The sequence below is a fragment of the Tamandua tetradactyla genome, chromosome 6, assembly GCF_023851605.1.
Source record: "Tamandua tetradactyla isolate mTamTet1 chromosome 6, mTamTet1.pri, whole genome shotgun sequence".
Classification (NCBI taxonomy): Eukaryota; Metazoa; Chordata; class Mammalia; order Pilosa; family Myrmecophagidae; genus Tamandua; species Tamandua tetradactyla.
In genome coordinates this window covers 22744741-22770135 of record NC_135332.1, presented here as the reverse complement: position 1 = coordinate 22770135, position 25395 = coordinate 22744741, and the positions used below count along the sequence as shown (strand labels likewise).

General features: G+C 35.3%; 1 protein-coding gene and 1 long non-coding RNA gene across 2 annotated transcripts; one reads left to right on the top strand and one right to left on the bottom strand.

Moving 5' to 3' along the window:
• Positions 1–802: 802 nt before the first annotated feature.
• LOC143685855 (uncharacterized) lies at positions 803–10822 on the bottom strand. Its single transcript, XR_013176777.1, has 3 exons — positions 10680–10822; positions 8375–8455; positions 803–1190 (listed from the first exon to the last, which is right to left on the bottom strand). It is a non-coding gene; the product is annotated as an uncharacterized LOC143685855 (long non-coding RNA).
• Positions 10823–10994: 172 nt separating this feature from the next.
• On the top strand, positions 10995–24751 carry MEIOC (meiosis specific with coiled-coil domain). Its single transcript, XM_077164151.1, has 8 exons — positions 10995–11110; positions 11720–11854; positions 14578–14729; positions 16744–16848; positions 17992–19861; positions 20381–20515; positions 22600–22780; positions 23195–24751. Exons 1-8 carry the CDS (start codon positions 11105–11107, stop codon positions 23422–23424), a joined length of 2814 nt encoding a protein of 937 aa, XP_077020266.1. The 5' UTR covers positions 10995–11104; the 3' UTR covers positions 23425–24751.
• Positions 24752–25395: the final 644 nt, after the last annotated feature.

Here is a 25395-nt window from a genome sequence, read left to right as displayed (position 1 = left end):
CCTATTTTTTTCTCTATCCCTTACCACTCCCTTTCATTGATCATTAGTATTTCAATCTACTCAATTTGTTTTACATTTGTTTCCCCTATTATTTATTTATTTTTAATCCATATTTTCTGCTCATCTGTCCATACCATAGATAAAAGGTGCATCAGACACAAGGTTTTCACAATCACACAGTCACATTGCAAAAGCTATATCATTATACAATCATCTTCAAGAAACATGGCTACTGGAACAGAGCTCTACCATTTCAGGCACTTCCCTCTATCCTGTCTAATACACCTTAAACTAAAAAGGGGATACCAATATAATGCGTACGAATAACCTCCAGGATAACCTCTCGACTCTGAAATCTCTCAGCCACTGACACTTTATTTTGTCTCATTTCTCTCTTACCCCTTTTGGTCGAGAAGGTTTTCTCAATCCCTTGATGCTGAGTCCCAGCTCATTCTAGGATTTCTGTACCACATTGCCAGGGACACCCCCTTAAGGACTCTTTCACATCTAAAATTCTTTAGTTCTATGCTTCTAATAATTTGTTTCTTGTATTCCATTTTTAAAACTTTTTAATGCATAGTATAGCATATTTACAAAGCAAAGAAATAAAAAAGCATAGTTTTCAAAGCATTATTCAACAAGTAGTTACATGACAGATCCCAGAGTTTGTCATAGGCTACCATATGATCCTCTTATATTTTTCCTTCTAGCTGCTCCAGAATATAGGAGGCTAGAGAGCTTAAGTATTTTTTTTATCATCACAGTCGACTTTTTCCCTTATTTTGTGAAAAATAACATACATACAAAAAAGCCATAAATTTCCAAGCACAGCACTACAATTAGTTGTAGAACATATTTCAGAGTTTGTCATGGGTTACAATTTCCACTGGAGTGAAAAAAATCATCATAGCAATTTCCACAATATATCCAGCAGGACAAGGTGTTGTGGGAACCAACTAAACTGGCTGAGGGAAGGCATAAGCTGTGCCCAGAGAGACACAGTTTTCATCCAAGAAGTGTTGCAAAACTGTGAAAGAAACAGGCCAGCCCTAAATCACAGGCTCACCTCTCAATCTGACGTGTCAATCCTGGGTTCTCTTTTCCCCTGAGGAGGATATCCCTTTGGAGAAAGAAGCTGTTGAACATCTTTCTGGTTCTTTCTGCGGGATGCATGGGTTCCTTGTCCAGTTCTAGAAAGGCAAGAACATTTTGGGCCTATCTCTTTTTTAGTTTAAATAATGCATAGGTCAGATCTCATAACCCTCAAATAACCCCTGCCTTTGGGCAATAGGGGGCTAAGGAGTTGGGTCTAAAAGATAAACCATGGCTAGGCCAAGAGTAGGGGCAAGTTAAAATCACTGTCCCCCTCCCAGGGATTTTGTGAAAACTGACAGTGTAGAACAGGGTTGTCAGTAAACGTTTTTCTATAAAGGGTCATACGGTAAATATTTTAGACTTGTGGGTCCTGGTGCATCTACTTAACTTTGCCATTGTAGCACAAAAGCAGCAATAGACAATACTTAAATAAATAAGCATGCCCTGTGTTCCCATAAAACTTTTATTTATGGACAATGAGAGTTTAATTTCATATTATTTTCACACATCATGAAATAGCATTAAAATAATCTTTTTAACCATTTAAAAATTTAAAAGCATTCTTAGCTCATTAACCATGCAAAAACAGACCAGATTTGGCCCACAGGCCATAATTTGCAGTCCCTTCATGTAAAACAATGTCATCTAATAGAAATATAATGAGAGCCTTATAGGTAATTTAAAATTTTCTAGTAACCAGATGTAAAAAATAAAAAGAAACAAGTGAAATTAATTTTAATATTATATTTCATTTAACCCACTATGGCTAAAATATTACCATTTCAATGCATAATCAATATAAAGATCATTGAGATATTTTACGTTCTTTTTTTTTCAAACTAGGTCTTTGAAATTCAGTGTGTATTTTACACTTACAGCATACCTCAGTTTGAACTATTCATGAATCCAATAGCCACGTGGTTACTGTTTTGGACCGTGCATGTCTAGAGAACAGGGACAGAGGCCCTAAATCTTTGAAATCTGAGTGCATTTCACACTTACAGCACATCACAATTCATTCTAGCCATATTCCAAGTGCTCAATAGTCACATATAGCTAGTGGATACCATATTGGACAGTGCTGGTCTAGAACAGTGTTTTAGTATTTTCAAACTTTAGTTTCTATGAGAACCACATGGAGACCTGCTAGAGCACAGATCGTTAGGCCCCAACCCGAGTCTCTCATCAAGTAGGTTCTGGATGGGGTCTGAGAATATGCATTTCTAATAAGCTCCCAAATATGTTGATGCTGTTGATCTGCGGACCACACTTCTCAAACTAGTGAGAACCGCTTGTCTAGAAGCTGGAGTAGTAAGAAAAAGTAGAAATGCATCTTGGAGCTGAGAATATGCAAATGCAAGAGGTAAGAAATGAGGGCTACACTAAAGCCACATAAGCAGCGGGACTATAAGATTACAGGTAAAGATCTCCAAGCAGAGGGAAAGATTTATAACTGTGGAAATTCCCCCAAACTTCTCCCTCCAAAGCAGAGTCAAAGAAGCAGGTTTTAATTTTGTAGATGCCCCTGGAGGGGGAACACCGCTGGAAAGTCCTGCCTAGCTATTGGTCAGTTCAGAAACTGAGCAGATTTTTCTTTCAATTGCAAAAAACAAAACAAAAAAAAAAACCTTTTGCAACAAAACAACTATGTCTAGGCTCTAACAAATACTGATCAAGGTGTCCAAGTCGTATTATTCAATACAATGATTTACAAGACACCTTAACTTTCAGATTTGATCTATAAGTATGTCCTCTCACAGTATCCCAAACTGCTCAAGTAGAAAGTGAGGCAAATAATGTAGAAATTTGGGTTGCTTAAAGATTGCAACAATTAGGTGGGGTGTTTGTTTTCAGGAAGATTCTAAAAAGCCAGTCTTTTTTCCACTCTAAGGGTACATAATCATCCAATTTAGAAAACACATCTTTTAATTTGATAAGTCTTTGGAAGGAAGTTCCAAAGGGCTTTAATGAATCTTTAAAAATGAGTCTTCTGAACATTGTCGTGAGGCATGCAACAATGTGAATAAACGTGTGGGATATTTGGTGAGACAAAATAAGCCAGAAATAAAAAACAACAATGGTATGTATGGTCACCTTTAGAAAATGCTTATAAGAAAACAGGGGCCTAGATAGTAAGCTTTTCCATTTCCCTATCCCATATTAGTGATGACCCTTCCAATATCAAAAATTTAGAATTGCCACAGCCCAAACAACCCCAGTGAGAGGGATGGAAAGATCAAAGGTGATGGTGGAATTATATATAGAAGATAGGACTTAAGAAATGAATATGAATGCTCAATCATTAAATTGATATCTCTTTTAGTTTCCAGTATTTTAGAGCAGTTAGAAGTAAAAACCTAAAATTGTGAAATTATAACCCATGTCAAAGTCTGAAATGTTCTACAACTAATTGTGGTGCTGTACTTGGAAATTTATAGCTTTTTGTATATATGTTATTGTTAACAAAAAAAGAAGGAAAAAAAAAAGTCGATTGTGATGCTAAAAAAGTATTTAAGCCTGCTAGTCTCCTATGCTCAGGAGCAGCTAGTAGGAAAAATAATGAGAGGAGTATGGTAGCTCATGACAAATTCTGGGATCTATCCTGTAACCACTTTTTGAAGAGTGCTTTGAAAACTATTGCTTTTTTATTTCTTTGCTTTGTATATATGTTATACTATACAATAAAAAAAGTTAAAAAAAAACGAGTTTTCTCATAGGTTCTCAAACTCTGTGGCATAAATCAAAACTTTGAGTCTTAATTTTTTTTCAAAGAGAAGCTGTTTCCTATTCCATTGGAGTTTGAAAAACCTCATTGTCTAGGGATTCCTCAAATTCAGGACTTGCTTGACCAATATTTTCATCATTCCCTATCCCCTAAAGCCACTAAAAAGAAATTTGCAAACAATATCTTTGCAAGGTATCTTTTCCCCAGGTTACTCTTTATGAACTTTTCCTAACATTTGGTGGCAAACGTACACTGAGAAATGAGCCAGTTTTGGAGGGCAATGAAACAAGGATATTCAGAACTTTTTCATTTTACAATGAAAACCCTGGTTGAATGTCTAAGTCATCAGTTTAAATATAAAATGTGCTCCCATTATAATCCTCAGTCAAAAATGTTAAACTTAGAAAGAGATCAAAATATAAAAAGATGAGAAAGAACATTAATTTTAGCCTTTGAAGATGGGATAGGAGAAAAGAGTTTGCATTAGGAAACACACATCAGTATTATCTTTGATGAAGATACTCAAATATCTTCCCCCCATTCCAAGCAGAAAAACTTACTCAGCAAAGACAAATGCAAGAATCTTTCAGAGCTAAATAGAAATCTACAATTTTTCTGTAGCACAGATTAATAAACAGTGGGCTAGTACCTATTCCAGTCAGAAGGGGGAAAGCAGAACACAAGACTACTTCTTACAAAGGCAGAAGCTACAAAAATTATGCCAGAGCCAGAAAAACACTAATTTGAGTATCCAAAAAGGGAGTCGTAGTTTCAAAGAGCTCTTATAAGGAGAATTTGGTAAGGCTTTCAGCCAACTATTAAGGTTTAGAAACCATATCTGGCATTCTGTTCCAGTTAATTTCAGACGGTTTGACTAAATGAACTTAGTCTTTCAAGACAGACTTCTTTAAAGAATTGTATGGTTTGAACTGCATCAGGTTTGCAGGCCATTTAAGTTATAGGACCACTCGGCCATTAAAAAACTGGAGAAACAATTTATTTAATACATTGGAGAGCATACATAGCAATCCCACAGTGATTTATTTAATTACATACTGACTTAGAATTATACGATTGCCTTCCAAGAAAGATTAGTTCAGAGACCTCTCTGGCATTTAGGTTGTTCCCCTACATACACATGAATTTTGAATAAGAAATGCTTTATTTGAATTCAAAGAGAGAGAATAATGAAATCCGATTCATTTTGTCACTCAAAATATTTCCATAGGGCAGACTGACCTTTTAAAGAAACCGATAATTTATTTTTGCTTACTAAATAAAAGGTTTAAGTACCTGTACAAGCATAAAATGAGCTCCATTAATGTATCTAAAGAGTACCACATCGTACATTGTCTTCCCGAGTTACAAAGAAGAGTTAAACTTTACATATGTTTTGGAAGAGAAAAACTGCATTCTGCACTAATTTTTCAAGACAGAATAGGTTTAAATTGTTCCCAGTATATAGAAGAATGATTTTAGATCCCTTAAAGATGAAAAAAAATCCAATTGTAAATTCAGATTCATTTAAATATCCCCAAAATAGCAAGTGAAAAAAATGAGTTTTTTACTTAAGGGTACCATCATTTTGAATGGGATCAAAGGGGACACTAAAAGGTGATTAATCTGATTATATAAAAATGTCTTTCATTGTTGTGTCTACATGGAAACATTTAATAAATAGAGACAGATGGCCACCGTCTCTTCCAAAACTTAAATTCAAATCAAGGCAGAGAAGATGCAAAACAATTATTTCAGTACTTCTAACTCCTTTTCACTTTAGGTTAAGATTTGTAAATGTCCTTGGCCAAGACTTGGAAACCATCCCCACATGTCATACATTCAAAATAGGATCTTTTAAAAAAGAAATGTGAGAACTGAAAGGAAGTACCCCATGTCAAATAGTTGTTCGGCTCCATAACCAAAATGTTCCCTTGCCTATTTAATGTATTCACTTGAGTTCAACAAAGCACTAAATTTCCTTAACAATTTTCATTTCCAAAACAAGACAGTACACTCTCAAAGCAAACAGAAAATGAGTTCCACCTCAGCAACATGAACAGTGAGGTAGAAAAATGTAATTGAGGTGGGTACAGACACATTGCCTGGTCAGCTTTCTTAAGTCACAGCTGAGTAGAGATCTGAAGTAACTATTGGGACAATATGTGTCAACAAAACTATAGGTAGATTCCCCTACCCTATAGCCATTTATGTCTAAGTTAAGAGAACATCTTCCACTTAAGGTCTTTATCTGTAGTTGCTCAAGTTTCATGTTAAATACTAATACCCGGAAGCTAGAGATGGGTGAACCGTTAGCTAATGAGGTTAAATTTAAATGTAAGGGAATGGATAGAAGTGAAGGCAGTTCATTAGTGGGTCTATAAGTAATATTGCCATATTGAAATGAACATGATTGAAAGGAGGTTGTATAGAGCCATGTGTCCCACTGATTAACACTACAAATATAAATAAGTTCTTGCATGAACTACTTCAAAGACATGAATTTGTACAAAGAGTTTATAATATCGGGGTATAAGAAGAAAACTACTATTGCATGTTATGGGCTATGTTTAATAGGAAGACATCAACAGTACCACAGTAATACCAGGGGTATATAATGGGGGGGGGGGGCAAGAGTTAAAGGGAGGTTTGATTTTCTATTTATTGAGTGTATTAGTTTGCAAGCTGCTGGAATGCGATATACCAGAAATGGAATGGCTTTTATAAAGGGGAATTTAGTAAGCTACAAGTTTACAGTTCTAAGAAATTGAAAGTGTCCAAATTAAGGCACCGACACGAGGTTATCTTCATTCAAAAAAGCCTGAGGGGTCAGGAACACCTCTGTCAGCTGGGTAGTCATGAGGCTGGCATTTGCTAGTTCTTTGCTCCTTGGCTGTGTTGCTTTCAGCCTCTGTTTCCCGTGAGGGTTCCTCACTTTACTTCTCCAGGGATGGCTTTCATCTCTTGGTTTCTCTTGGCTCTTTACAGGTCCTGGCTTGCCTCATAGTGATGTCTTCTGGGCTCCAAGCATCTCCAAATATCTGTATCCCTGTTCTCTGAAGCAACTGTTCTCTAAGGGTCTACATCTGCTCTCTCTGTCGGCTCTGAGGTGTCTATTATTTTTCTCTCTCCAGAATGTTTCCTATTTCAAAGGATTCCAGTAAACTAATCAAGATACACCTGGAGGCGGGCCGCGGTGGCTCAGCGGGCAAAGTGCTTGCCTGCTATGCCGGAGGACCTCGGTTCGATTCCCGGCCCCAGCCCATGTAACAAAAACAAAAAAAACAAAATACAATAAAACAAGAAAATGTTTAAAGATGTTTCCCTTTCTTCCTTCCTTCCTTCCTTCTATCCTTCCTTCCTTCTCTCTGTCTTTCCTTTAAAAAAAAAAAAAAAAAAAAAAGATACACCTGGAATGGGTGGAGTCACATCTCTATCTAATCAAAAGATCACGCCCGCAATTGAGTGTGTCACATCTCCATGGAGATAATCTAATCGAAAGTTTCCAACCTACAGTACTGAATCAGGATTAAAAGAAACAGCTGCCCTCACAAAAGTGAATCAGGATTAAAACATGGTTTTTCTGGAGTACATAATATTTTCAAAACAGCACAGTGAGGGTGTTTATTGGTTATTTTTCTCTTGTGAGCAATGAAAATTGCCTAAAATTGAGAGCGTTGATGATTATACCACTAAGTGAGGATAATGTGAGACATGGACTGTTGACTTTGAACATTATACATGATGCCCAATGTTTGGAGGTGGCTGAAGGATACACTGACTGAGAAGTACAATGGCCAACTGGGGCGTATAAAGATGATTGAATATTGTGCTGCTATAGGAAGGAATTAAGTTGTGAGACATGCAACACTGTGAATGAACCCTGCGGGATATTATGTGATTCAAAATAAGCCAGAAACAAAAGAGCAAATATTGTACAGTCTCATTTAGAAAATGCTTATAAGAAAATTGGGACCAGATTGTAAGCTCTTATGGAAGTCACATTTAGTCCAGAGCTGTAATTGTTATTTCTAGACTTTGAGAGGCTGTGCTATATATGTTGTGCTGGTTTGAAGCTATTGTGTACCCTAGAAAAGCCGTGTTATTTAATCCATATTCAATATTGGGGGGAGGGGATTTTTAAATGGTTTCCATGGAGATGTGTCTCAACTCATTCAAGGTGGGGTCACTTAATGGACCCCTTTAAGAGGGAACCATTTTGGAAAAAGCTTCAGAGTGAACAGAGCCCACACAGCCAGAGACCTTTGGAGATGCAGCTGCACAATGCCTCCAAGGAATCCTTATAAAATGAGAATGCTAGCAAACATCACCATTTGCCTTCCCAGCTGAGAGAGAAACCCTGAAGTTCATCAGCCCTTTCCTTGGAGTTAAGATATCTTTCTCTGGATGCCTTAGTTTGGACATTTCTATGGCCTTAGAACTGTAAACTGGCAATTTAATAAATTCTTTTAAAAGCCATTCCATTTCTGGTATTCCAGCAGCTTTAGAAAACTAAAACATATGTATAACCTGGTATTTCCCAGGAACTTTGGGTACCTGTGTGTCATCTAAGACTCAGGGTAGAAGCTCTGAAGTTCTGAAGGTCAGCATTGCCACATAGAACCTCTGTTAAAGAAACTGAAAAAGAGAATAGGTTTCAGATAGTGATAAGAACAAAGCCAATCAGGTTGGAACTAAGATAAATCAGAATATAGGGTAAGGAGAACATTGCCTATATTTTAAAACAATCCTACTCTATGAGACCAAAGGAAGAGAGGTTTATTTTGTCCAAGACCTAAATTTTCTGTCACACATAATCTAACTCAATATGTCCGGATAACTTGAACAGCCCAAACAAACACAGGGAGCCCAGAACGGGAATGAAGGCTTGTAATTCTGTATAGCTTAATGTAATGCGTGGATGCATCCCTAAGTATGTTGAACAAATAATTTTAAAGTATTGGCAAAGTCCTTGGGGGATGGAGAAAAAATATGAAACTATCAAACTTTACCACCAGGGAAAACCCTGATAACATCTCAAACAGTAGGAACTTCCAAGCCAAAAGGCCAAGCCCTTGATCTTGAGGCTCAGTCTTGTGAAGCTTATTTATGTAGCAGAGAAGCTATGCCTACCAAAAGTTATGCCTAAGAGTTACTTCCAGAGGTCCTCTTTTGTTACTCAGATATGGCTTCTCTCTCTCTCTACGCCCAGCTCTGCAAGTGAAATTATTACTCTTCCCTCTACATTGAACATGACATCAGGGTGTGAAATTCTCCCTGGCAATGTGGGATATGACTCCTAGCCCTGGCACCATGGGATCGACAATGCCTTCCTGACCAGAAGAGGAAAAGTATTGTAACAAATAAGGTTCAATGGCTGAGAGAGTTCAAGAGAGTTGAGAGGTTACTTTAGAGGCTACTCTTATGCAAACTTCAGCTAGATATTGCTATTTATCATGGTTTGCCAAAACCTTTCCTGCCAACCCTAAAGAACACCTAGGGCTTTATCTGAGATTCTACAAAGGTGCCATGCACTATATTTTCTTTCCAGAAACCTACAACCTCCAGATGGGTCCCTAGGCCAGATAAGTCCTGAAACCCAGAGAGGCCAGCCTGTCCAAGAATATCGGTTAGTTTCACCCCCTTGTCCCACATTATTGACAGCCCTTTCCAACATGAAAACTTTAGAATAGACAAAGCCCAAATACCCCTGAAGTTTGGGAGAAAGATCAAAGGAGAAGGTGGAGTTAGAACAGAGAATATAGGATTTAACAAAGGAGTAAGACTGCTGAATCATTATATTGATATTTCTATTAGTCTTCAGTGTCTTGGAGCAGCTAGAAGGAAAAATCTAAAATTGTGGCACTATAACCCATACCAAACTCTGAGATCTGTTCTATAACTAATTGTTGCCATGTGCTTTGAAATTTGATTTTCATATATATGTTATTTTGACAATTAAAAAATATATACAATCAATGAAAGCAAGGGGTAAGGGGTATGGTACGTATAATTTTTTTTTCTTTCTTGTGTTCATTTTATTTTTTTTTCTATTGTCTTTTTTTTCCTGAATTAATGCAAATGTTCTAAGAAATGATGAATATGCAACTAAGTGATGATATTGTGAATTACTGATTATGTATGTTTTGTTTTGTCTCTTTTTTAATTAACAAACTTTAAAAATATATATATATACATATATATGTATATATAAACACCCTAAAGGTGCTTGGTGTATTTACTTAGATCATCTTCAATATTTAAATGTGCACAGAATTCTTTCTTAGCGCTGGGGACAGAAACTTGCATTTTTCTGAGACTATCACACCTCCATATCCGACTGCCCATGTAAATGGCTTCTCCAGTACTGGGAACGGAGCTTCCAGTAAATAAGAGTCAGAGTGAAATTTATTCGAGTAACATTAAAAATAAATGAATAAAATAAAGAATAGCATTGACACAAAAATGTTTTAACCCCACTGAAACTTTAGGCCTAGGAGTGAGGGCGCCTCTCCCTCGGAAGAAGCTCTCCCCACAACGGCCAACTCCATAAGGGGTTCCTCACCCTGGGTACACAGGCACTTGTTCTATTATTCTCTTGGCGGCTGCAAAGGATTCTGGGATTGGGGGAGGGGAAACCAGGGTCAAAAATGAAATGTTGGCACAGGGTGCAGCCCGGATGGATTTAGGATTCTCAGTCAGTTGCTGAGCTACTTCTCAAATCTTCCGACCACTTCGATCACCTCTCCCACTAGGTGGGCGCGCGCTCCTTCCCTCCTTCCACGCCCCTCCCCTGCTGTGGCCTACTAGCCAATCACCGGGCTAGTGTCGGCCAGCTCGGGCCAATCCTGAGCAACCTTACTTTGAGCGGGAAAAACTCAGAAGCTGCGAGTTAGCGAGGTCGACCAACCGCCCATTCTTGGCACTGTTTCTAGGGGGCAACAGGCCCTGGAGGCGGTTGCCCATTGGCTGGGCAGCGGCCCAATGAGAGGGTGCAAAGCCGGGGGCAGGCCTCTCCGGAGAGAGTGGGGCGGGGCGGGCCTGTGCCTGTCGCGTGCCAGGTCGCGAGCTCCGGGGTAGGCATTGTAACGGCCTCTCCCCCACCCCTCCCTCCCCCCTCCGGGCCCCCCCCCCCCACCTACAGACTGGCTCCAGGCAGCGCCCGGGGCAGCGACGGCGGCAGCAACAGCGGCGGGGTGCGGGCTGAGGGAGCCGGGCCTCGACACCCCCCCCTCACCCCTGTACCCCACGAGCTGTACCTAGTCCAGGAGGGGCTGGGGGGCCCCCATGGAGGTGAGAGGCCAAGACACCCTGTCCACCCCCTCACCCTTCTCACCAAACCCCCAGGCCTGAGGAAGGGACTTGAGGTAACCGGTGGGGACGGTCAGGGTTCGGTGTCGGCCAGGCTTGGAGGATGACGGTGAGGAGAAACTGAGGAGTGGGCGCGTCCCCAGGAGCGGTTCTGTGAGGAGGGAAGGGGTTGGTCGTCGGTGAGGAGCCCTGACGGGGCGCCCAGGCCGCACCACTGGGACAGGCGAGGGGCGCGGCGACACCTCGGACCCGGGCGGGGGAACCGGGGCGAACTGATGAGCCGGGCCAGGCCGTGCAGGGGTCACCGCGAAGCCCCTGCAGCCACCGCCGCCTCTACTTCGGGCGGTGGGGGCGCTGAGGTGATGGCGGGTGGAGTGGGCCTGTCGGGGCAGGCGAGGTCAGCGCCTCGGGGCCCACTCGCAGGTGGCGGGAAGGAAGGAAGAGAATCCCGGGACCCAAACACGGGGCTCCTAATCAGTGCCCTGAGAGGAGTCGCAGTTGAGTTACTTCAACAGTTGAGTTGGATCGGTCATCTGGCAGTTTGGGTCATGGTTTTACACTACGTGATGTCTCTCTTCCTCTTTTGTGCAGCCTAAAGTAGCGTTCCGTGGAGGTGCGAATCGCTGCTGGAACCTTAGTGCCGACACCAGCAGTATGTTAACAGATGTGTTCAACAGCGTGATGTTGACTGGCTCCACTTCCTTCTATGATTGCTACAAATCGCAGGTCCATTAATAAACTCAGCCCTTTGTTAGAGGATTTATACAAAATCAAATTCATCTACCCAGGCCGATTCACATAGGTGTTTAAATTGCTCCACGGTTAGGACCAGAAAGCCGGTGATAACATTTTAAATACAGAGTTTGCAGAATACATGCTTTGCTTTGAAAACAATTAAAATAATAAGATTTCATTGATTCTAGTTTCTACCTTGTCCTCAGCACAACATGATGCTAGACATGTAAGAAAATCCGTATTTCTTTATTAAGAATATAAAATACTTTTTCCTTAAGGCACTTGTGCAAATCAGTATGAACGTACTTTTGATCATTTAAAGGTAAAATTTTTCTTTACTCCTTTATTTTCTAGCTTTAACAAAGTCTTAGATACATGCTACCTTTTACCTCACAGAAAACACTGAGTTTTATTGATCATATAAAATTAGGCATTGGGTAATTCAAATGATTTTCATTGGAAATTATTTAACCAGAGGATCAATGTTGGTATTATTAAGCTTCGAATTACAACAATGTCCTAAAATAATTTTATTTAATCCATTCTACAACCTCGAATTGTAACATTTTGGGTATAGCATTATGCCCTCTGTACAGATTGAGAAACAGTCACACAATACTTGATTGCGGCCTAAGTGGCAGAGCCCAGTTGGAACCCAAGTCTTTTTACTCCCAAGAAAACTTACTTGGATTTAATTTCAGTTGATTGTTCAAAGTACATAAAATGACACATTTCACAGTTATCCGTATTAATTGCTATGCCCACTCCAAGTGTTTGTATATTTAATTTACATAACTGCATTAACTGAAAAGGTCCAGATATTTCAAGGATAATTATGTTGGTAGCCACCGAACTGGTTGCTTGTTTCACCTAGAATACTGAGTTTAAATCAGTCTTTTGAAAGGGCAACTTTACTAACACTCAAATTGTATTTTTAAATGTAAAATGTAGTTGGAAAATGCTCCCAAAATATATTTAGTTTCAAATACTGTATTCTCATTTGATATTAAACAAACTGAAAATACCCCCATGGTTTAAGCAACTATTTAAAAAAGATGAAGGATTATTTGTGTCATTTTTAATTCTTTACACCTAAGAGAGAATTTTGGGGGGCTAAAAACTAGGAACTAAAGGAATACAATGAGATTCTAAAGAAGCCTTTTTAAAAGTTGCTGCTAACAGAAATTCTGAAAAGGTAGTTTTTAGTGACACTCTCAGCAAAATCACTTCTGTGCCGTTTCCCCAACTTCAAAAATAATGTTTGTTCATAATATAAGCTATAAACAAGAAAGTTAGAGTGTGTATGTTTTAAATTTTTTCATAACCAGAATTTAAACAAATGGTTGTTAAAATATCTTAAGATTCTTGAAGATGGGTAATCATAAGGTATTTCTTAATTTTCTGATTTTATTGTATATTTAAAATGTTACTTTTCAACTATGGCTTCTATGAAGATCAAAAAACTTAGAAATATTTTTATTTAAACATATAATATTTTGATCTTTTCTATGTACATTTTTATTAAAAGAATAAAAGCAATTAGAAAATAGGTTTATCCAGGATTATATCACTTCTTTATTAATAACTATATAAGAAAATACTCTTTCCATTGTGTTTCTATTTGGATGTTTATAGTTCCTAATTTGGAGAGTTAAAATTTGTGACTATAATTTCAGACTTTTTTAAAGAAGCATTTTCTAGAATAAACAACTTCTAAATTAATTTCATTTTTTTGTTTAACTCATTTTACTTTTTAAAGTATTTTTAATTATTTTCACTGTACCTCAGTCCCTTTGGAAGCAGGATTTTTAATAATTTATTAAAATCTTAAAATCCAAACTTTTTATCTTGTTGACTCAAAATTCAATATAGAAACATTCACCAAAAGAAAGAAAAGAAAAATAAATTTAAGTATTTTTTTCTAATTATAAAAATACCTTCAAAAATTTTAAAGTCATTATAAAACTTAATATATCACCTTGTTTTCACAGTATCTCATGGAAATAGAAACTAGGTATAAAAAAGGCTCAAAAATAGGAATAAAAAGGGCCTGAGTTTTGGTTTTAGATTTGTCACTTATTGACTCAGTAACTAGTAGCCTGTTTCCTTTTTTTTTTAAATAGAGATTATATCTGTGTCACCAGATTGACTGAATGCAGTAATGTATGGTGGAATTTCTTTGAAGATTGCAAAATGCTATATATATTTTGTTTTTACTGCAGGTTGTGGGTAATAATTCTGAGTTTTGTTTATGGTTTATTAAAAATATTGCCAGTGTTTTTTTAATGTTCATATGTTCAAAAAATTAAAAATGCAATAATTATAGGCATTTCATAACAGGGGTCAGCAGACAACAATACGGGCAAGGGGCCAAATCTGCCCCAAATTTGTTTTTTGTAAATAAAGTTTAATTGGAACACAGATACACCCATTTGTTTACTTGCTTTGATGTCAGAAGAGCAAAGTTGAGGAGTTTCCACAGAGATGATAATGGTCTGCAAAGCCTAAAATATTTAGTATATGGGCCCTTTACAAAAAAAGTTTACCAACCCCTGGTATAAGTGCACTCAAGAAGCTAAATTGAGATTTGAATGTAAGTCTCCATCTCTTCTTCTGTGTTATTTCCTCTCATTTAAAAAATTATTTTGCTAATATTCTGTCATGAATGAAGTTTTGATGTGTCTGATCTGCAAACATTTCTTACAAAATTACAGAGTGAAGACAATGTAGACCTAAGGCAGACCTATACTCCACTTTCTTCAACAGAATATTCAAGTTCTGTAGATTCTTCACTTTTCTATGCACCATGGTCTACTTATGGAGATGATATTAAACAACCTAATTCTCAGATCAATGTAAAGAACAGGTAAATGTATAAATTAGACTTCTCAAGTTAAATGGTTTTTTTTAAAGTTTCATTATACAGAACCAAGGAGCATTAATTCTGTTCTCTGTATCAGTGTTTTAATGTTGTGACATCATAATTTTGCATACCAAACTTTTAAGAATGCCTAAACTGTGTATAATTATTTGTGTATAATTTTTAGTTTATTATTTTTTTTTATCATTTAGAGAAAGCCCTTAAGGAATAACTCTTTAAGAAATTCCTCTTTCTAAAGATAACATATAAATGAGTTACAATATTTAGATCTATTTTCACACAATTCTAAGTTTTCAGTAATTTTTTCCTTTGCACAAATACAATAAACAGGGTTTTATAAAACATAGGATACTTTTAATTATTTTTCTATTCAGTTCCAAAAATAATAGGGGCTTGCTTTATGCTAGATGCTCTCCTAATGGAGATACTACAATTAACATGGCAAACACCCTGCCTTCATAGATCTTACTTTCATGGTATGATATGCCAGGCACTGCAAGTATAGTAAGGATTACAAAAGAGGAAGTATAGGATATTATGGGAGCCTGCTGCAAAGAAAAAGCATCTTCTCTTTGCATCAGGGAGATGACATCTACCTTTATTTTAATCATATATAAGGAAGCTGCTGATAATAGGCTGATGTGCCTTTAACTCTGGAAACAGAGTTATTTGTTGAATCTTAATTTTAAAATGTTACATTTTTAAAAGTCTAGATAAATTCTCTATGGTAATGATTTTATTAGAAAGTGTAATAATATGATATAAAATAGTTCTAAAAAACAAAACTATTTTTAATTGATACATGCTCATTGAAAAATTCAAACATTACAGAAGTCTATGTCAAAGAAAATGAAAGTATACCTTAACCTTTCCTCCTTCTCCTGCCCCTCCTCACCTTATATCACCTGCCAACAGTTTTTGGTATATATTATGTTGAATTTTTTCTAGATATATACTAATCATTAAAAAATATTTCGTGTTGAATCTTTGTGACATAATGCGATGTCTTGGAAAAAGCATTAGACTTGTATGCAGACAATTTGTTCAGCAAATATATAGTAAAGTCTGGCAAATCATATATTCTTGCAAAATACAAGTTTCTTCATATGTCAAATGACCATTCATTCAGCAGATACTGAATGTTTACTAATGCCTGCCTTTCCTATGTTATGAAGATCAATGAAATGTTTTGAGTGTTAGAGAAATAATAAGGTATTGTTCTTTCTAAAATGTCCTAACACTGAAATGTTGGAAAGTCAAATATGAAAAAGCAAGAAGTTACAATTTAAAACAACATATTATTTCTGGGTAGAAATCACCAAAAAAACCCAAAGGAGGTAAAAGTACCAATCAATTTTCATCTTCTTGTGATTTCCATGTTTTATATTATTAGACAGTATTAGCCATTAGGTAGGATTTCAGGTTCATGGAATTCCAGTCACGACTTTGACAAGAATTTACAGACAGCTCCCCAAATCTGTTACATTTAAGGGATAGTGGTAATATTGCCATGATATACAAATGATCATGTAAATAACATTCCACATTTTTGCTTAATATTTATTGTAAAGTGTAACACATAATAGGTTTATATGGTTTTCAGATCACAAATGAAGAACAGGTGTTGATGAAATGATGTATAATAGAATCAGACATGCTTTCAGGAGCAGCCATGGTACCAAGCCTGTCTATATTATAAGTCAGAGATTTACATCTTAGACACTTCAAATGAATAGCACTCGTGGAGAAATAAGAGGTAGACATACATTGTGAACCAGACATATGATTTGAAATGAAGGAGAAATATATGTGTAGGATAGATACCATGCTAAACTGGAAAATATTCTTGAGTTCATGTTCCCTGTATTTGAAATAATGATGTAGATTCAATCCAAATATTTTATAGGAATAATGGTAGAATTAGTCTGGAAATATAAATCAATATATAGTATTTTAATATGAATAAAGTAACTTACAGGTGGTATTCATTTCTTTTTAGGATTCAAATGGAAAGAAATGACTATGGCAGTGAAACAGACTTATATGGACTTGTATCTAACATTTTGGAAGAACAAGATAAGTCACAGACATATTTTGCTGAGGGGTTAGTATATTACATGAGTAAAATTTTAAATATACTAGATTGCTCTGTTTATTAACTTTTTAAAAAACTGAAGTGAAGTTCACCTAACATAAAATTAACCATTTTAAAGTGAACAATACAATGGTATTTAGTACATTCGCAATGTTGTGCAACCATCACCTCTATCTACTTTCAAAACATTTTGACCACTCCAAAAGGAAACCCTGTACCCATTAAGCAGTTACTCCCCATTCCACCCTCTCCCCCACCTCAGACAACCCCCAATTTGTGTTTTGTCTCTATTGTTTATTAACTTTTACTTAATAAAGGACCAGCTGGCAGCAGGGATGTTAATTCATACATTTGTTTTTAGGGAACTTGATTTTGCTGAAGTACTTGCCATACAATTGAAAGTTTCAGTCTAAGGTTTTATTGGCAATTATGTACTTTCGTTTGGAAAATGATTTTTGCATAAATCCAGAGCTATTTGTTTTGAGTTCATGAGCTAAAGTTTGGCTCATGAAGACTCATAAAGAGTGTAAATTCCAAAGAGCTTTTATACATACATTCCCAAAGAATAAAACTATCATAACTTCTGTGCAGAAATACATATAGATTTTATTTATGTGGTAAAATTTTTTTTAATGCTTTAAATTGTTTTATTTTTGGGTGTAGAGACCACACTATCCAAGTGTCCTTTTTCATAAATAGGGAAATATGCAGCAACATGTAATTATTTAAAATACTTCAATTTAAAAAATAATTTACACAGAACACATCTTTTTGGTTTAAAACAAAACTGTAATCGGTCCAGACTTTTGTATTGTATAATAACCTAACCAAAGGAAAAACTTATTTTTTTCTCTGCTATCTATAAACAATTCATCTAAGTCTATGTAATTACCAACCTTAGGCCCTAGTTAATGCCTCTTGGGAAAGTACAGTGAAGGCATATTAAGATTAAAATGCCTATGTAGCATATAGTGCACTTTAAGGAATAGAGAATTACTTGAAAGTAATGGTAGCTTATGAGACAAGGTTGGAAGGGATTAGGAATGTTGAGGTGGGACAAGATAAATGTTCTGAAAACCTTTCCTAACTTCTCCACTGAGAAAATAAAATCTTTAAAACTTGTTGTAATTATAACATATTTACTTGTTCTAGGACCTGCTCCTCCAATTTAAAGTCAGTTTGGCCAATGAACACAAGCAGATATGCAGATCACCATGACCTCTTAACAGAAACCAAAAGGCCAATAGATACAGCCATCTCTCAGCAAGTTTTTTATAGTGGTGAATCTGTGTCAACAGTGGAAAAGCAATACCTGCATAATAGTAATCTCACACCACAACAAAAAATAGATGAACTTTATCATGGATTTACTGGTTTAGACCTTGAAGAACAATGGATGTACCCCTCACGAAGTGATCATTCTAACTGTTACAATCTTCAGACAAATGAAACAGCTAAGGCAACATTCCAAGAATATCCATTTATCAAAAACTATTTTACACCTCAAACTGGTCTGTCTGACATCATGAAAGAATCAGGAGTTGATACTTATCCTTATGGAAGAGAGAAAATATGTGCTAAAAATCTTGAAGTACCATTACAACAAAAAAGGGCAGAGATGTTCCTTTCCCAATTTAATAGATACAATGAAAATGCAGACTACTGTAGATACCCAGAATATACTCATCCTAATAAGGCTAAGCTTAATAAATGTTCAAATTTTAGTGTCCAAGACAGTAAAAAATTAGCCAATGGCACACCTGAAACACCAACAGTAGAAGCAGACACCTACACAAAATTATTTCAGGTTAAACCAGCAAATCAGAAAAAAATGGAGGAGGCAATATCTGACCAGCAGAATTTCACATTTCAAAAAACTACCGCACATCTTACAGAAAAGCAGTTTGCAAAGGAAGCAGCATTCACTGCTGATTTTGGCTTAAAGTCAGAGTATGGACTAAAACCTCACACAGCTTGTCCAGCTAATGATTTTGCTAATGTCACAGAAAAGCAACAGTTTGCTAAACCTGATCCCCCAAATTCTGAGTATTTTAAAACAGTGAATTTGTTATCCAACTCAGCAACATCTTCAGGAGGTATTAACTTAAACAGGCCAACATGGATGAATATACAAACAAAAAATAACACTCCTATTCCTTATCGAAATCAAAGTAACTTGATGAAATTAAATAGTCATTTAAGTGCAGCTTCAAAGGGCTCTAACCATTCTTCAGATTTCCCCCAACTATCATCCACAAATATAACCCCAAATAGCAATTTATTTCAGAAATATTGCCAAGAAAACCCTTCAGCATTTTCTAGTTTTGATTTCAGTTACAATGGTGCAGAAAGAATTCAATCTGTCAGTCACATGGAAGGACTAACAAAGACTGGAGAAGAAAATCTCTTTGAATCGGTAACTGATAAAAAGTTAAAGCAGCCAAATGGATTTTGTGACAACTATTCAGCTCAGCAGTATGGGATCATTGAAAATGTGAACAAACATAATTTCCAAGCTAAGCCCCAAAGTGGACACTATGATCCTGAAGAAGGTCCAAAGCATTTAGATGGCTTATCTCAAAATACATATCAAGATCTATTGGAATCACAGGGTCATTTTAATAGCCACAGACAGGGAAGTGGAGACAACAATATTAATAGCCGTGTGAATCGCACACAGGTGTCATGCTTTTCTAATAATTACATGATGGGAGATTTAAGGCATAATCAGAGTTTTCAACAACTTAGTTCAAATGGGTTTCCCTTAAGATCCACCCACCCATTTGGCCATTCTGTTGTTCCACTCTTGGATTCCTATGATTTGTTTTCTTATGATGACTTAAGCCATTTATACCCTTATTTTAATGATATGATGTATGGTGATAATTCCTTTTCTGGTTTCGTGCCAACTTTTGGATTTCAAAGACCAATTAAAACACGTAGTGGACCAGCCAGTGAACTTCATGTTCGTCTAGAAGAGTGCTATGAACAGTGGAGAGCATTAGAAAAGGAGAGGAAAAAGGTAACTGAATGCTATCTATTTAATCCATTTAAGAGTAACTTAATATGTGCCATCTGCCTTTCTTCATTATGTTTACCTTAGTAGTTTAAGAGTATTTGCCTTATTTCTAAGAGGAATTCTTCTCTAATGTACTGTATTCATTAAGTCCATGACTATAAGTGTTAACTAGGTAACTAAAAGACTAAAAAAGCTTGAGGCTTTAAAAAAATTGTTATTTATGGTCTAATTAAAAAAAAAAACTTTATTTTGCCTATAAGTAGGTTTTTTCTTAATGAGTTAAAGGTTTATTTCTTTGAATTTTAAAATATTAAATTGTTGGACTATTCAGGTATATTTATATGCCTTATATATGACAGAAAAATAGTGTTGGCTTATATTCATTGCCTTATTGATACCAAAACAATTTTTATTTAAAAGGGTGTTTTTCAATTTATTTCTTATGCCTCTGAGAGAAGTATTATCTACCATTGAATCATATTTTAAAAGTTCAGAATCTACAAATTATATAATTTTTTACAGACTGAGTTGGCCCTTGCCAAGAATTACCCAGGGAAAAAAGTATCAAGTACTAACAATACTCCGATTCCAAGGCTGACCTCCAACCCATCTAGAGTGGATCGCTTAATTGTGGATGAACTTCGAGAACAAGCCAGAGTAAGCTGTAAAAATATCCATTGGTGGAAATTTAATTTGCTTGATAAAAATTTAAAACATTTCAGGAAGTTAGAGGTCTAAAAATTTTTAAAATCACATTTATATGTAACTCTTTGAAATAAATCATGTTCCATGTTTGCTCCCAAGACTATGACTAATATTTGGAAAGGGAAAATAGCCCCACTTGATCATTTAAATAGTAGTTTTAATAATTTAAATGATTCCTCTTTCAAATCCAAATTGACAGTGGAGCTAATCTTCAATGAGAACATTTTTTAAAAGCAACACCAATTTAAATTATTATTTATAGGGAAAGTCTCATTTCTTAGTTGCAGAGATTTGTTTTCTAGCTTGAGGAGCGAGCTGTGCTTGCAATATATGAAATGGTAAATAACCTGGAATTATCATATTTATCTTCTTAACTCTGTACTCTTGAATCATCAGTAACCATTAAGTTTATCCAGCAATATATTAAAAACTGATAAACTGGAGTATGTAGGTATGCATAATTGTATATAATAGCTTTGTTATGGAAAAGTAGTAAATCACTTCAAATCCAGTCTTATAAAGAATCCTAATGTTAAGCCATTTTGTAATTTAAAAATAATTATTACTATTATCTCCTCTGTAATTTCAGAATTTTCTAAGCAGCTTTAATAGAGTAGGGGTATGACTTTTTCTTTTTTTGATCTTCTTCTTTTAAGAACTTACACTGTTTTCCAAACAAAATTTGTTAAAGATGCCTGAGGAAAAGCATGTAACAAAACAGATTATTTCTATGATTGAGTGAAAGCTATTTTAGGACTTAAAAAAGCAACATCAATAGTCCATCTTATTGAACATCAGTTTCTTATTTGTACCATGCTATCTTTAAAATATAAACTACTTCAGTGGAACAAGTTCAGTTTTATCAAGCTTTCAGCCTTAGTCATTTGAAATTCTTTTATCAGATTTGTACAGTGGAATTTATGCATGGTATATTCAAAAACTGATATGGTTACAGCCAGATATTATGGTAATAAAAACTGGTCTTTTTCTTCCTTCACTTTAACAACATTGCAAGTGAAAATTTCTTTTATCTTGGAAATATATTTCTAAGCAATAAATCAAACTTTCACAAACTGTGGACTTTAAAAAATAAATTTTCCAGCTATGATTTTGTCTTGTATTAATTTAAAAGGTTATAAAAATTTAATTTTGTCTATATCTAGCAATGTTATTTCAATGATACATAAAGGGTATAAATTTTTCTAGTTTGCTCGTTTTATAGAATTCTTCAATGATCATCTTTTTGTAAAATATATAATTAGTAGTTCACTGGAGCTTTTTGTATGTGGTTTTTTTTTGAAAAGTTATTTTCATACAACTTACAAGTTTGGAATTTGAAACAATTCAGGCAGGTACAACTATGAAATACTCTCATTACTGATCTAATAAATCCAGTGCCCCCTTTTTTTAAAAGCTTAACCAGAGGGTTGAGAGACTTCCTAATTTTCTTTAGCAATTTTGACAGTTATGGGATTTATTTTTGTATTATTTCCATATAAATATAAATCAATATTTTCTGGATTATGGATTCCTTAAATCTTCCATTACTTAGTACTACTATATGAATATTTTTCAATTCCAAAAGGAAAATGGAGGCCCAAAAAAGATTAAGGACTTGCTGTGGACAGAGTAAATCAAGCTAGGGCTTCTTCCTTTTGGCTCAAAAATTTTTCCCTTAGATCACGGTATCTCCTAATACTGCTGTATTTGCAGGCTGTTTTCTTTTATAAAAACAAATATTGAATCTTATATTTCTATTAATAACATGGAAATGCTTGAATGTTTAACATTTTCATTGTTGCTTATTCTCAGTAATGAACTACCTGAAAGCTTTCAGAATAAATGTTATACAAGTAGATATAAAAGACTGACTTTCCATTTTTGTTTCCTCCATCATGGTGTCCAGGACACAGTAAGCATTCAAATATTTACTGAATGAATATTATTGCTCTCATTTCTATCCTGCTTCATTGAAGATTGTCTTAATGGCGGGGCAATGTGATAACATGCCTTAAAATTTAAAATATTTCCCTCAGGTTGTAACTCTACTAGGCAAAATGGAACGTCTTCGAAGTTCTCCCCTTCATGCCAATATCTCTACTGCTCTTGATAGACACTTGGAGTCCATTCACATTGTACAGTCACGTAGAAAGGATGAAATTGTAAATGCATCAAATCGGCAAAGGCAAGGAGTTCCTAGATGCCAAGATGACAGAGGTACACATATTAGTGCATACTCTTTTGATACGGCGATGCAGTAATTTGAGTGTTAAAAAGTCAAATTCCAACTGAGATTAAGAGATTGGAATCCTGAAATTTACACTTGAATAAATTGGTAAATAATCTCTACATTATTTACTCCAAAAGTATTCTGATCTATTTTATTATTTAATTATAATAACTCTGTTTAAGACAGATACTGTGTTCTACTCAAAGCATTGCCATTGTCATACAAGTCAGAAATAAAGTATCAAACTTTACATTTTTTTACTTTAGTTCAATCAACAGCCATCCTTTTAATAAAAATAATAGTGTTTGATCATTTAGCAGCCATAGCAGTGGGCTGTATAAGTATTAAGGGATTCTTAAATGCTATCTAATATGAACTGAGCCTGAATGTTTCTTTTACAGATGTTTTTGCTCTTGCTTCAGCAATTAAAGAGATGTGTGTGGCTACTCGGAAAGCACGCACTACCCTGTGGTGTGCACTGCAGATGACCTTGCCAAAAACAGCCAGCACAGCTGGCCAAGCAGATGTGGAAAAGGCTTTACAAGATATAGTAAACTGTGAAGATAAAGTTCATGAAAGCATAAATAGTAGCAATCCAATGAACCAGAGAGGTGAAGTAAACAAACATTAAGGAAATGCAGAAAGAAGAATAAAAGCTGATAAGTAATGTATCAAGACATGCTAAAAAATTTTAATGAACTTGCCAAACTTGAAAATTTCAGTACATTAATTTTCTTTCAGATTTAAAGTTAATACCTTAATGAAGTCTAACTTCTATTTAAAAATCTTTTATTTGGAATGAATCCAATATAGTTTAAAGTGAACTGAGTTCTGAGTAGTCAGAGATAACAAGTTTGTTTAAGTAAATTAAATATTTCCTAACAGCTAAGTATTGCATGGACCCATTCTGCAGTGCAGGTAAATGCAAGTGTAAAATTCTTCTTGGAGATATGTTTCATTTAGGTCTGACTTAGTAAGTATAATTCCAAATAATGAATCTAAGTGCTGTAACCCAAATTTGGCTACAGTCTAGTAACCAAGACAAGTTTTGATTGTGATATAAAAGTGTTTTCCTTATAAAACTGGATAATACCTAGGAAACAGAGGAAAACAAGGATAAACCCAATATTCATGCAAAAATTTAATATTTAAAATACTACCATATTTATAAATTTGAAATCTTGGTGCCGAATATATGGAGGGAAATGCATCTGATTCTCCTAAATTAGTGATAAAAGTGCCAGTGTAGAAACCATGCAAGTTACTGAATATAAAACCTGTTCAAATCATTAGTGTATATTCTTTAAAATTTAATTATACTATCAATTGTTAAATATTTCCAATTTTAAAGTATTTAAATAGAATCAAAACAAAATATTTCCTTTTCTGGATCTTTTAGACTTGATGCACAGTAACTAAAATAATGACTATTGTTTTAATACCCTTAGTTTGCTGCCTTTTATGAGGGTATCACGAAGTTCTAAAATGCATTTTTTTTAAGTTAATCTTTAACTAGTTTAGTTTGCAATTGGTTAGTGTGTATTTTTTGTAGTTGTGTTCATTAGTTTGCTTCTGTATTTTTTTTAAGAGCTCTTAAAAGCTTGGCTTTTTCTGTTTCTCATCACTTAATATCTTCGTATGGAACCCGAATAATTTATTCATTAATATGAAATGTTGGTATTATGTGACTCAGAAGATCTTGGGTTTTAACAATTCTAGCATGAGTTAAACTATAATATAATGTACTGATGAAATTTAATTGAACTATCCTTGACTAGAAACACTGATGTTTTAAATGTTGGTGATTTTCCTAGTTTTAGAAATCCTGGTATTAAAAAAAAAGAGTGTAATCACACCACATAAATTTTCTTTAGATGATGTGCAGAAGAAACTGATTGAGAATGCAGGAGTAACTGTAGGGAAAAACATTTTGATCACTGATATGCCTTAGAACTACCCGAATGAATTACATTGAAGGTAGCCAAATAAAATGGATCACCCCACCACAGTCACTGCATAGAAAGTGGTTAAGTTTGACATAAGATATGTTGGATGTTATGAAAACAAATATTGTACTGAATTTAGTCTGTCAGGAAAAAATAAATTTGTTGAAAATATTTGATATCATTTTTTGTACATACCCGATATTGGTTTCTAAAGAGTCATGTCAGACAACCAGTCAAACTTCATTTAACTGGTAAGAACTGATACTAAGCTGTGAATTTCATTATTAACACATATGTAATAATGCTGGTAGATTGGGACCATATCTTTGAATCTAACCTGCCCACCTTCAAAGATGTAAAGTTTTCTTTGCCTTTATCCTTGCAATCCAGGGATAACAAAATTTCTGGGGAAGCCTTTACATGACAGTGGTCAGAAATGAAACACCAGTCTATTAACAAAAACCATCACTTAAAAAAAATTCTTTGAAATTCTGTTAATTTTTAAATCAAGTCACTTATAGATCATTTTTAATTCTTAAATTAGTTGCTTGGCCCTTTCTATGGCATACCCTCTAATGAATGGTTCTTACACATTGCACTTCTAAATCACAGCCTATGAGAATATAAAATTATCTAACATCACACAAGATTTGTGG

What these genes read in the sequence shown, in the direction of transcription:
- MEIOC (XM_077164151.1), top strand. An exon ending in CAGATCAATGTAAAGAACAG is followed by an intron (nt 14,730 to 16,743) that starts GTAAATGTATAA and finishes ATTTCTTTTTAG; the next exon opens with GATTCAAATGGAAAGAAATG. An exon ending in TAGATGCCAAGATGACAGAG is followed by an intron (nt 22,781 to 23,194) that starts GTACACATATTA and finishes TTTCTTTTACAG; the next exon opens with ATGTTTTTGCTCTTGCTTCA.